Source organism: Hibiscus syriacus, unplaced genomic scaffold, assembly GCF_006381635.1.
Source record: "Hibiscus syriacus cultivar Baekdansim isolate YM2019G1 unplaced genomic scaffold, ASM638163v2 tig00111540_pilon, whole genome shotgun sequence".
In the NCBI taxonomy this organism is placed as follows: domain Eukaryota; kingdom Viridiplantae; phylum Streptophyta; class Magnoliopsida; order Malvales; family Malvaceae; genus Hibiscus; species Hibiscus syriacus.
The window spans coordinates 1426906-1441139 of record NW_024063114.1 but is presented as its reverse complement, the minus strand read 5'-3'; the positions used below and the strand labels follow the sequence as shown (position 1 = coordinate 1441139).

At 33.9% G+C, this 14234-nt stretch overlaps 1 protein-coding gene, 1 long non-coding RNA gene and 1 pseudogene across 2 annotated transcripts; all 3 read right to left on the bottom strand.

Moving 5' to 3' along the window:
- Positions 1-2649: 2649 nt before the first annotated feature.
- On the bottom strand, positions 2650-6799 carry LOC120164552 (annotated as a pseudogene).
- A 2516-nt stretch (positions 6800-9315) lies between these two features.
- On the bottom strand, positions 9316-11217 carry LOC120164639 (the record flags this gene model as incomplete). Its single annotated transcript, XM_039174309.1, has 1 exon — positions 9316-11217. A coding segment is annotated over one exon (1740 nt), but the record flags the coding sequence as incomplete, so codon positions are not given.
- Positions 11218-11221: 4 nt separating this feature from the next.
- Positions 11222-13159, bottom strand: LOC120164553. The gene is made up of 3 exons (XR_005519749.1): positions 12874-13159; positions 11543-11677; positions 11222-11356 (listed from the first exon to the last, which is right to left on the bottom strand). It is a non-coding gene; the product is annotated as an uncharacterized LOC120164553 (long non-coding RNA).
- Positions 13160-14234: the final 1075 nt, after the last annotated feature.

Genomic DNA, 14234 nt, shown 5'->3' with positions numbered 1-14234 from the left:
ATAATTTTTATTCTAAAAAAATATTTAAAAGGTATAATGATAAAATTAACTCTTAATATTTGCTTAAATGGTCATTTTGATTTTTATATTCTTTTTTTTTTGAGTATTTTAGTCTTAATGTTTTAATTTTTGATAGAAATAACTTTTATTGGACAAAAATCGTTAATTGGTTAACGTTCAACGCGTATTATTGATATGATATGATATTTCATATGCACTTAATTAATGGCATATCATATATTATGACACTCAATATAATGACGTGACATGTATCATATCGTCTATAATGTTGATATGTATCACATCATCCAAATTGATGATATAACATGTAACGTATCACTTAAAATAATGATTTGACATATCACATCACCTAAAGTGATACATAATATAGCCTAATCACCAATTAAACATATAAATAACATACGCTAACTGTTAGTCAAATAACGATTTTCATCTAATATGGATTATTTTTTATCCATTATACCTATTTGAAAATTAAAAATAAGAAAAGCAAATTTATTAGCTATTTTTTTAAAAAAAGAATTTAATCATTTTATTTATTATTAAAAAATAAAATTATATGTTGAATATTTAAAAGATTATAATTTATCTTCCTTTTAAAAAAGAAATCTTGACTTTATCCATGATGTCTAGTAATGAACTCGGTCGACGTTGGGCATTTCGGGACTTGTTTGGTAATACCGATTCCAAAGTTGTGATGATTGGCGATGTCAGATTTGAGAAGCTACGGCGGGATGCCAACAGTATGGCTGATGCCTCGGTCAAAGAGGGATAGCTTATTTTTGGTGTTTTGCTTGCTACGGTGCGGTAGGTTGTGTTTTCCTGCGATTTATTTGCAGACTCGACTTACGTTTCAGTTTTTGCTTCCACCACCCTTGTGTTACATGTTTGGGTCGGTTTGTCTCGTCTCTGTCTTTACTTTAAGGGGTGTTTGGTTCAAGGATTGTGGGATTCCCATGGGATAGGAATCCCACATTCCCATGTTTGGTTGACCGGGAATCTCATTCCCGGTAATGTTTTATTATCAATAGTAGATTTTTTTGGGTATATTACCGGGAATGTCATTACCTCCATTCCCTTAGGTATTGTAACATTACCAGCGTTTTGGACTAAAATGTCCTTAAATTTTTATTTTTTTTTCAAAAATATCATTCTTCTATAATTGAATAATAAAAATTCTACGAAGGTTAAATTAAAAATTTATCCTTAAATTATTTTAGATTTACAAAAAAAATTCTATAATTAAAATTTTATATGAAGTTCAGAGATTAAAAAAAATTTACCCTTTCATTAAACCTTTTTTATATTTTTAATTTTGTAAAAAAATTTATATAAATATTATGAATTTAATTTTTTAAAGAAAATATATAAATATTTTACAATTTGTAATATTATACAAATATATAATAAGGACAATTTGGTCAAATATACATTCCAATAATCTTTTATTCCTTTAACCAAACACGGTAATCTTACATTCCTGCTAAACCAACCAAACACAAAATACAACATTCCCAGTAATCCTATTCCCTGGTAATCTTTTATTCCCACTGGTAATCTTACATTCCGTGAACCAAACGCACCCTAAGGGGTGTTTAGATGGGGAATGTAGGATTTTCATGAGAATGAAATCCACATTCTCCCGTTTGGTTAGCCCAGAAATCTCATTCTCGGTAATGTAAGATTATTAATAGTGATTTTTTTAGGGTATATTATCGGGAATGTCATTATCTCCTTTTTCTTAGGTATTGTTGGATTGACGTTTTGAACTAAAATTCCATTAATTTTTTTTCTTTCAAAAATACCCTTCTTCTTCTGTCATTGAATAATAAAAATTCTACGAAGGTTAAATTACAAATTTATCCTTAAACTATTTTAGATTTACAAAAAAATCTATAATTAAAATTTTATATAATTCAGGTGTTAAAATAAAATTTTACCCTTTCATTAAACCTTTTTATATTTTCAATTTTGTAAAAAAAATTATATAAATTTGATGAATTTAATTTTTTTTTAAAGAAAATATATAAATATTTTCCAACTTGTTAAAAAACAAATATATAATAAATACAATTTGATCAAATATACATTCCAATAATCTTTTATTCCATTAACCAAACACGGTAATCTTACATTCCTGCTAAGCCAACCAAATACAAAATACAACATTCCCAGTAATCTTATTCCCTGATAATCTTATATTCTCACTGGTAATCTTACATTTCGTGAACCAAACACACCCTAAGGGTAAACTATATAAATGATCTCTAAACTTTGGAGTTCCTATATTTCAGTCACCAAACTTCTGTAATACAACTGTTAACTTTTAAAGCTTAATACACTTTTAGGTGTCTAAATTAGATCTCAAATTGAATTTTGGTGTCTATTTTCTTTTTTACAAAAAGTAAGTGCATATCAATTCCAACATTACACTTTCAGATGTCTGGACTGTAACAACTGTTAAATTTAACCGCTATAATGCGTATCACACTTATTACACCATCATCGTCATCTATTATGATGAAAAACTAGCATCTTATTACCCAAAATATCTTAAACAATTGTTTTTAAATTAACAATTGTAGATCTCTTTTCATATTACATCTTCATCTTTCATGCTTTCTTTTATCGGCTCATCGTCCATTAAACACAAATAATGGAGTGAACTATTCGCATCTTTGGAAAGGAATTTGCATTATTTGAAAAACGAGCTTCAATTTATAATTTCGAGTGCGACTCGAGCTTGAAAATTATAGGTTTGGGAATTTTCGCGTTAAGTCGAGCTCAGCAATACTCGAGCTCGACTCGACTTGTTTACCACCCTAATTCAGACTTTGAAAGATATGAAATAAAAAGAAACTATCTAAGAATTCAAATATATTTGTAACAGACACTTACCAGTTTTGGATCCTCAACTCCAAGTCCGGATAACATAGGGTAAAACTAAGCATCCAGTTCCAAACTGCTTAAACAAGAAACACAAAATCAACAACTTTACAAATGGTGTTTTAAAAAGACAATATGTAGGCCCGAGAAACTCTAAAAGACCAACTTGTATATTATGATTTCCAATTACCTGTTTGCTACCTGACATCACTTTTCCATTGATTCCTTGGAAACAGGTGTTCAAAGCCTGAAAACACTACTCATCGTATAAAGCTTAGTTTCAATGTCCACTTTGCCTGGTTGATCTAATTATAAGAAATAAAACAAGCTCCTCACCTCGATGATGCTGATAAGGAACCGTTGGTGGGAATGCTTTTTGTCAGAATAGAAAAAATTGACAATGCTTATTTCGCTGACAGTATTTAATTTTTCGTTGTATCATGTACAGTGTGATCTACGATGAATCTGTAACTGCATTACTGGTGGAGAGAATGACTTTAACAGCTACTTTTGATGGTGACCTGTTGATCTTTTCAAGTAACCTACTGAATACTAGTTTGACAGGTATGCAGGCCACTGTTGTGGGTCGAGATGAGACTGGTTTGATTAATCCATCCATTTGACGGTTACCACTACCAAATGTAGGTTTAGAACTAGAATTATGGACTACACCAATTGATGACAATGTTCTTGTTTTCTGGCTAGAAAATAAGCCTACTTTCTTCGGAAACTTTCTTTGTAACTGCCTGTCTGTAGGAGAGCCTGGAACATGAGAGATTCTCGTTTTTAGCAGGCCTGTGTTATAATTGGAACTTCCTACATTGTACCTCTTTAAAGGTGGTTCCCGTTCATGATACAAGGAATGATATTCAGCAGCTTCATAACTACTCAATGCAAATGGTTGGTGTGGACGTGGGACCTTAAAGTTTGTCCTCTTGGCAGTCCTCCATGCCGGCTGAAGAGAACTGTGTCCATGGTTCATAAGTCCAATACTGAAATAACCTTTAGCGGAGAGAAGAGTTTCAGTTGAAATGTCATCTAGAGCTTCAATCTGAATGGGATGCCCTATTATTGCCTTCCCATCCAACTTGCTCATCAAAGAAACTATAGGTACAGGTTCTTTCTGGTAGCCTGCTTGGACTTTCAAATCCACATCTATCAACAAAGATCTTTTTTTTTCCACCAAAATTACCATAGGTGTAAAATTTAGGATCAAAACACCACACTTTATTCTCCCACTCCCTTTTCACAGCAACATGGTTTTCCCATGGCATGTCTTCCAAATCACGAATGCTACGATTGAAACTATTTCTACTTCTGGAGAAATCCCTTGACTTGTATAAAGATCCTGTACCATCAAAACCAAACATTTGGGCTCCGAAATCGTTTGCACTCAAACAAGCCACATCAACATCATCGTCAAAGTCAAGATTTCTATGATAACTCTGACCTAACAGCCTTTTTTTGAAAGTTACCCTCCTTTCTTGAGGATATAACCAGCGAGCACATCCATCATAACGTCTTATATCTGCTGCATCTATGGATTTTTTAACCAGATTCCGTACGTTCCTTTTCCCTTTAAGCTGCCATTTGTAGACTGTTTCATTCACTGAAAGAGGATCACGAGGATAAAAGTGAGACATCTCACCAGAAAGAGATGACTCATCAGACTCCCCCTCTGTCAAACCTTTGAAAGACACCCAATCGAGGATCCATACTTACAGTAGCACCTGAACAGAGAATAATAAATGGAAACCATCAACAGTTAGGCCATGCTTTACTGACTATAATCAAACCACATAATCAAAATGGTCGAGGTGACATGTAGTTAGGGCTAGGAGGCCATTTGGGGGGCTCCCAAATGTTCTCCAATTCCTACACTACTCCATGGCAAATTAGGTCAAATTCATCTATCTATATGACCCCCCAAATTTGTTAATCTCACAGTAAGTAATTTATGTTGGCCTCCCACTTCAATGTAACTAAGCTCTGCCATTGCAATATGGTATTCAAGAATCAATGATAATTTTTAATTCCATATCTAGCAAGTCAACATTAGTTTCCAACCATGAAACTTGACCACTTCACAATCCTTATAATTTTTGAACTACAATCTACATCATATGCATTTTTTTTATATATAAAGAAGTTCAAATATTACTTAACCAATGATTCCCTCCATCATCTCTCTCTTTTTTCGTTTTTCCCCTTTCCCACTAACCATCTAATTACTTTGATCTTTCTTGTTTCGCTTTCATTAATTTATTCAGCAACATATTTATAATAATACGAGGCATTAATCTAGAAGAACCTTTCCAAAATCAGTCGAACAATGTACCAAAGTTATATCAGCAGATAAAATAAGCAGGTCATAAGGAAACATGAAACCATATACACCTTAAAGGAATAGACCAGCAAACAGAACCGCATTACATTTTTAACAAAGGTTGTTCCTAGACAACATATATATATTCCTATCCCCTCAGTCATAAGGAAATATGAATCATATGTGTCTTTACGTACTAGACCAGAAAAGAGAACCATAATGCAGCTTTTTATCCCAGGCTGTTCTTTGACAACATATAAATCCACATCTACTAAGCATTAGGACTCAAAGAACATACCTTGGTATACTGCAAACAAAATCAAAATTGTACCAGAATCAATAATTTGTGAAGGAAATATCTGTCTAGAATAGTATGTTCAATATACCACAAATGTACAGAAAACAGTATGTGAAAGTGTGAAACATAAGGTTTTCAAAGATAAATCAAGAAACAACAAAAAGAAGGAATGCATAACTGCGGAAAATGCACAATCCTAAGTTTAGAACATATTGGTATGGTGTAAGATAATATTCCAAAAATAATGCATGAAAAAGAATTAAGAATAAGAAAAACTGGCCTGAGTGCGAATCGATGTCCTCATAAATATCTGGTTCAGCCTCAAAAGAATCAAACTCTGACTCAGATTCCGAGGAACTTGATTCAGAAGAGCCAGATTCAACATCTTCCAAGAACTCACTAGCATCATGTTCATTCGAAAGCCTACGAAAAGGAAAAGAATCACATTCCAAAAAATGGGAAGGTGACATATCAATTTCATTTTGAGGAATTTCTTTATAATTCAAGGCATCAAATGACTCAGGTGACAATTACATGCATCTGCTCCTCTTTGCTCGGAGAATACCTCCCAGTCGCTCTCCTCCTGAAATAAAAGTAGAAACAGAACTAAAGTCGGGTAGAAGAAGATGCGGGACTCCTAATTTTGCACTACTCAGCTATACTTGAAAAAAAGGGTGCCTCCAATCATATCTCTTGTCCAAAAATTCCTCAATAAGCCCTCATGATCTAAATCAGATCTTACCATTGATGTGAGTGGGTCTTCCCATGCTGGAAACCCTTGTTGAAGGAGATAGAGTATCATCAACATCCAAAGCACCCAAAGATGTAACCTTTTGTTTCACATATGCAGGCTTGGGCCACGAGTCCAGCAATCCTCTCATCCGAGGTATGATTTCAGCATGATCATTTTGTGAAGTTGGCTGACTTCCGGCTTTATATTTTTGCAAGTGTACTGGGCTGCTCACTGTTTCGTACTGGATACAAGTTTCTTGACTCCTGGATTGATTTGATTTTTTGTTACCAGGTTTTCCATTACTAATATCTGAACCACAAGAATCCTTCTTAGCAGAACCAGATGATTTACATCTTGCATTAGAAGGTGTGTCCCATTTTCCTTGCTTTCTAAATATGTCCTTCTCAAGTTCAAGCGCATATAGGATAGCGTCTTCCCGTCGAGCATATTTCTCTCTTTCTTGGTTTTCCTTGGATGGGCTGATATTGCTTTCTTGTTTATCCCATCTCTTGTTTTCTTTAATGTGAAGGATATATTAGCAGAGATTTTGGATTTTGTCATGGGAAAAGGACTTATCCCTGCCGATGGCGTGTTAGAAAACGTGCTATAGTCCCATCATTAAGACTTTTGATTCATGTTAGAAATTATATGCCATTCTTTTCTAAACATGTTTGTGCTTTATAATATGCACTTGAACTATGTATGGAAATTTCAGAATTGTTGGAAACTAGAGATATAGTTTGAAAGGGGGCGGGTCACGTAGTTATATAAATAACTTGAGAGTGATTAATGTATTCTGAAAAGGAGTGGACAGAAGGAAGGGGTTTTAGATAACCATAAAAATGATTAAATTAGTGTGCATAATTACTAACAGCAAAGTGCAGTCTAAAAAAGACTGATAAAATGAGAGAATACTCATTAAACTGAAACATGCCCAAATCATTAGATGGGAGTTACTTTTCAAATATTATTTTAACTCAATCTGGAATTGTTGTTTTACTTTTTATTTTTCAGTTTTTAGTATGTAGCAGCTATGATTAGCTTATTTGGACTGGCTACCGATAGTCTTTGCCAGAAACTAGATGTTGCTGCAACTGATGGGGAAGATGTAGAAATGGAATATTCATAGCTATGATTAGTTTACTTTTTGATACTACCGTTATCACGTTAATAGAATAAGAACTGTTGATCACCTGCATCTTGAAACTACATATAATACCCCAGGCATAAGTTATGTATAAAGAGATTCTCAGCCATTTCCGAAGCTGAAATACCCGTACCAGCGTACCTAGCCAAGTTACGAGTCGTTTTTCATTTGAGAGAGCGATAATCATTCGAACGTGCTTTGAGTATATCTGTGTGGTCTCATAAATATGTAGTAATTCAAAAAGGGAAGCATACATGTACCTTATAAAAGATCAATCAAATCGATATGCAGGTTGAGATGACTACCGGAGCAACTATCCACACAACACAGGGTCTGAAGATGACAGTTACGCGAAGTATAAAGCCTCCGATTATCCCTGAAATAAACATGCAGGGATTGAAGATGGAAGCATCTGTTCGGAACTTGGAAGTAGAGACCCAACTTGGAGAGAAAGGTGAAGTTTCTCAATCTCATTCATAAGTAGAATAGCTTGCTACATGTCATTACACAATGTATCTGTATCAAGGGGAAGTAAAATTGATAAGATATAACCATTGGGTGAAAATTGGTAAATATTTTTGTATGCTTCCCATCAGCTAGCTGTGGTTTCTGGGGTTGTACTGGAATTAGGAAAAACAATGAAGCTTTGAGCTGAACAATTAGGTATTTGCAAGTAAACTGGTTCCAGAAACCAATATGACATATATGGCTATATACTGATATTTGTTCGACACGTGTATGCCAACTTTATATTCTAATTTTCTAAAGTTATTTTCATATATTTTGGAGGATTATGCCACTCAACATTTGAATATCTGTCAGATATAGAGGGTTTGAAATGGATACGCTAGACAAAATGAAGGGTTTAAGTAATCAACTATAGTTAAGGAGGTTAGTATTTATTAATGTAAGCTACCTTGCTTGTTTGTTTGTTTTTTTTTTTATGTAATGTAAGCCATCTAGCATAAGGATAGAGAAACCAAAATTCGATTTGATTTTTTTAAAAACATTCAAATTAATTAAATTAAATTATTTAATTTTGTATTTAAATCTAATTTAACTTTATAGCTCAAATAAATTGAATAACAATTAGTTTTAAAAATGTGTACTAGTTTCTTTCAACAAAAAATGCGGAAAGAAATCTTTAAAAAGTCAGTATATATAATTTACATGTATATATAATGTTAAATTATAATTATTTTATCTTTTAAAATGATAAACTAAAGATATTAATTTTTTTATTAATATGGGGTAAACACAGGGTAGTATTTATTGAAAGATAACTTTCAACCATTTGACATTGAATGCTCACACTTCTAGCATTTCTCGTGCTCGAAGACCTTAAGAAATAACAACAATTATTTTACCACTGAGGTTGCTTAATTCATGCAAGATCTTAAACGTATAAATTATCAAATCAAGTTTTATCATAATAAAGTACATGCATGGTCTTAAATTTATTTGCTCTAACGTAAAATTTAGTAATATTATCACTAAAGTTCATTTTTTTTAATTTAACTTGAATAAATTTGTTTTATCCAACTAAATTCTAGTTCATTTCACTTAATTTAAAAAAAAAATTGATGTCATCCATTAATTGATCGAGTGACCGAAAATGCTCATATTATCCCATCCTAAAGTATAATTAATTGATCGAGTGAACTAAGATGCTCGTATCATCCCATCCAAAAGTAGAATGACTTGGACCCCATTAGAATCCCAAAACAAGTTCCACAAACTGTACAATGAATACAACCAAACTTGATCACCAAGTTCTCTATACGAATACAGCTATAGGTCATCAATATTGATATGGCATTTAACATGAAGCCTTTTGATACCACATTGCTAAAAGATGTATAATTCAGGACCAATTAATATATTAACTCCTGTAAAACTGAGAATTGAAGAAAGAGCAGTGGATATGCTTTATTCTAAGACTGGGATGTTAAAACCATACACTAAGATTACAAACACACCACTACTCATTCTATTGGATTTTCAAAGCAGTATATTGAAGGGTAAAATAAGAGGGGGGGAAATGAAAGACAGATGCTAAACCAGGATCAAATTGGCATTGTGCATTTCTTTTGAGAATGACCTAATAAATGGCATCTACCACATTGAACAACTCTCTTAGGCCGCTTCAAATTCTCTACTCGAAGAACTTTCTTTTTTGGTCTGCCAGGTGGCCGACGAATTTTGGGAGGGTGTATCATGATATCAAGCTTGGCAGCTCTACCATCGGCTCCTTCACCGAGCTCCTTCCAAACACTCTTATCCGGTATAGGATGTATCACCTGCGAATAGGTCTCACGGTAGCTTCCCACTGTGAAACAAGGTTCAGCAAACAGATGAGCGTTCTGCCCACAAGAAATAAGGGCAGCTGCAGCATGTGCACATGGTAAGCCATACAGCTGCCAACGACGACAGGAACACACGCGACTCCTAATATCCACAATATTTGTCCTCTCGGTTGAGACAATCTCAAACTCAACTTCATTTGCCCTAAGCACTTGGTAGCAATGGGCATCGGCAATTGCCTCCGAAATCCGCTTCTCAGCCGATGGGACAAGAATTGAGGTCCATCTCATTCCCATTTCTCGACGATTGTTAAACCAAGTAGTGAGTTGATTGCGAATATGCTCCATCATTTGCACAATGGGGAGTTCATGACATTCGAGGGCCCAATTATACAACATCTCAGTAACACCTAGTGTAAAGTGGCCATATCGCACTCCTTCAAAATATGCTACCGCCCAAAGCTGCGGTGGGAAGAGTTGAAACCATTGTATAACCTCCTGCGAGATCTCTATCATTTCAGCAATTTTACTCTCAAACTCTATAGTAGTGAGAGCATAAACAGCATTCCAGAAGATATTAACCAACTTCGTGTTCTTAAATGTATCACGGAAATTTTCACTGGCATAACGTAGACAAAAACCATGAAACGCACTCGGAAAATGGGTTTCTACTGCGTCCACAATGCCTCGCTGTCTTTCAGATAGTATAGTAAGTCTAGGCATGTTTTCAGTGTTTACACCAAGAAGCTTCCTCAACTCTGACATGAACCACATCCAATTTTCATCACTTTCGACATCAACAATAGCAATTGCCAAGGGAAACAATGCATCATCGGCATCAACAGCTGCAACACAAAGTAATGCACCCAAGTATTTTCCTTTCAGTTCTGCCTTATCAAGTTCTAGAAGTGGTCTGCAAGCAGTTATAAACCCATAGATAGAAGCACGGTAAGAAATAAAGAGGCGCTGGAAACAATTTTCTTGCCCGGTAGCAAAAACCGATGCAATACTTCCAGGGTTGGTTTTTCTTATTTGCTCACAGTATGCAGGAAGAAGGCGATACCCTTCTTCAAAAGTCCCATGAAGTGCAGCCATACTTCGTTCCTTTCCACGCCAAGCTTGCATATAAGAAACAGCAACTCCATGCTGGTCTTGGATATCTTGCAGGATTTCTTTTGGCTTGTACTGTGGATTATCCCGAATGCGTGCTTCTACTGATCTTGCAACCCAACCAACTGATGCTTGCTGATGATGGAGGTTGCAAACCCCTTCACACGTATGCTCCCCATGCAGAGTTCTAATTGAGAAAGTTGGAACCCCGGGACATTTTGCTACATGGACACGCCATGGACAACCTTCTTTGGAGCACTTGGCTATAAACCGGCTGCGATCAGATTTAACTATCCTAAGATCAAAATGCAATGCTATAGCAATATCTTTCAAGGTTCTTCTGCAGGTTTCAACATCGGGAAATTCCTGCCCAATAACTAATGAAAGATCTACAAGGGGTTGAGAAGTATCAGCTACTACTAAAGCATGATCAGCCATGACTACATAAAACAAAAGAAGCAACAGTCTGAGGCGATTCAAAGGGCTCCTTCCATGCAACAAACAGAACAGAAAAAATGCTTCCAGGGAAAAGCTTCAAAAACAGCACATATATGCTCTTAGTTAGGCACAGATATTGCATTAGAGACAAAAAAGAAACGAAATTACATATATATATATATATATATGCATGTAGATGGATAGATAGATAATGGGGTGTCAGTTTGGCGGAGGTAGACAAAATAAACCAGAGGGTCAAATTTAAATATTGAATACCAACCAGTATAATTAATCAACATAGAAATGGAAACAATTTTCTTCTCGATAGAACAGAAACATTGGCAGCAAAATCCCTTTTTAAGTTGTCAATTAGTAAAGCAACTTATTTGGTACCCAAAAGGATTACATAATGCACCTGTGATGGAAAAGAAAAGAAACATGCCTATCAGAAAGAAGGGAACAAAAGTGAAGATCGTGTAAAATGAAATTCAAAATTGTGAATTGCATTAATTGCTATGTTTCTTAGACATGGATATGTTCGTTTACATGTAAAACGAAAGAAGTAACAGTCTGAGTCAATTATCAGTTAGAGTTTTGAAACCTAAACCAAGTGAAAGCCAAACCCAGTTACCTACCTCTAGCAGTGTGTGATCCATAAAAGCTAACCAGAATAGCCAACTAGCCTGAAAGCTACATAATTGACACTAAAAGTCTCAGAATCAAAACTAATAAACCTATAACTGAAGCCAACATAGACTCGCCTCATTGTCTCCTCGACAGTAGTTTACAAGCTACAGATTATAAAAAGGCAATTTAAAAATTTCTAACTTCATCCAAATTTGTTCATACTTCAAATCCTCACTTATTTTTCGGAAAAGTATTTGAAATTCTAATTACAAAAGTAAAAGAAATTAAGAACACGTAAACTAGTTAAAACACCATAAAAGGCTTCACTGAAATAATTCCATTCAAACAAAGCCCATCGACCACATCCTAACGAAACTTCAGAAGATTTTTAAGTCACTAAAATCCCCTTTAAATAAGACCAAGCCCTAAAAAATAAGTAAGAGATGTTTTCTAATAATAAAGTTCATATCTCAAGGTTGAAAATTTTTATCGCTCCTAACCAATGATATGATGAATTTAGATATAGAATCATCGAAATCTTTGACAAGTAAAAGAAACTTGAACAAACTCACTCAAGGTGAAATCCCCTTGTAACAGCAAGATAATTATAGCAGAGGCAAATCAAATTTCAATGCCACAATTTTTACAACAGTTAACAAATACAAAGAGACATGGTATACCTTTGAAAGCTAATATCAAGTCACCTTTAACTCTTTAAGCAACAAAAATAACATTTTTGAGCCTATATAATTTACCAACAAATCAAAATAATCTAGGTTCCAAGCCATCGGAAAACAGAAATTGCAAAACTGGCTAGATTCAAAGGGCATACTAAGCACAACCTAAAATCAAAATGAACTTTAAAAACTTTACGCAGATTAATCTTTTTTCTTAACTCGGCTAATCGCTATATCTTAAAGCATTAAATAAATAAGTTCCACCAAAAACTATAAATTTAAAGACCCAATTGACCAAAAGTGTTACCTTGAATGAATTTGGTTCTAACTCTTTCAAACTCCGTGATGCCCGCGAGATCTAAGGCTCACTTCTTTCGATAATTTTTCACAAAAAAGGCACAAAATCTTGTCCATCGCTTACCACCACCTTTTAAATGAATTGGTAGGTTAGGAAATCCTATAGTAAGTGAACACGTTGAGAATTGGAGAGGGAAGAATGTAATTAAATAAAAGGACTTGTTTTGCTTCGTGTTTGGATGATTGGAAAACGAAGGAAAACTGGGAAAAGAGGGGAGGAAAATATTCGTGGACCTGTTAAACAATTGGCTGTTATGAGAGAGAAACATTTTTGAGTAAATATCACAACGGGTCCCAAACCTTTCAGCACATATCACATAAGTATTAAATTTTAAAGGCTAAAATGTAAAACAAAAAGTCCATCAACTTAAACCGGATTGAATTAACCAAAATATTTTTTGGTCTATTCGTTTAGCTCATTCAATTTGGTAGTTTATTTTATTAAAAAAAATGGTAGTTTTATTCGGTTCGGTTTTTGGTTTTGGAAATTTAAATTAAATATTTTTTATTTATTTTAAATATGAAAATAAATATTTAATATAAATGCACAAATCAAACTACTTCAGTGATTAAAATGATGATTATTATTTTTAGAAGTCTCGAGTTCTAACATATTGTATGTCAGAGGTATATAATCACTCAAACAAATATTAACATTCTTTCAAACAAATATTACTTTATAATCACTCTTAAATTAATAAAAATACTTAATTATAAATAACTTAATTCAATAATTTAATTAATTGCAAGTAAATATTTAATATCATCGTAACACCCTAATTCAGTTTGACTCAAAGATCCATGGATTACAATGTCACACGGAACTATCAAAATAGTAACCCCAAAAAAATTTCTTTTAAAAATTGCTTAATGATTCAATAAAATAAATTATCCATGGTAGTAAAAGTAAAACGGGATAGTAATCTCAGTTTACAAAACAATGGGGATCTCCCAAATAAATTTAAAACGATAATACAGTACTGATTACAAATCAAAGTTATAACTAAATAATACACAAGGGTCCATAAATAGTACATGCCCTCTAAAGATGACTCAAGACATATTATGATGTCTCCGGGAATTTGGTCTGTTGTATTGGAATATCTGGTTACGATAACTCTCCACGAACTGTCCCTAAGAATCTGCGCACGGAAACACATTATAAACGATGAGCTTACGAGTTAAGTGTCTCACTAATAAATGTAATATACTATATGCATTCACTAAATGAGATAGTTAATGACACAAGTCTGAACATAAAACTATTGATTTAATTATTGAGTATGCATCATGGTGCGAATGAGGATTTTG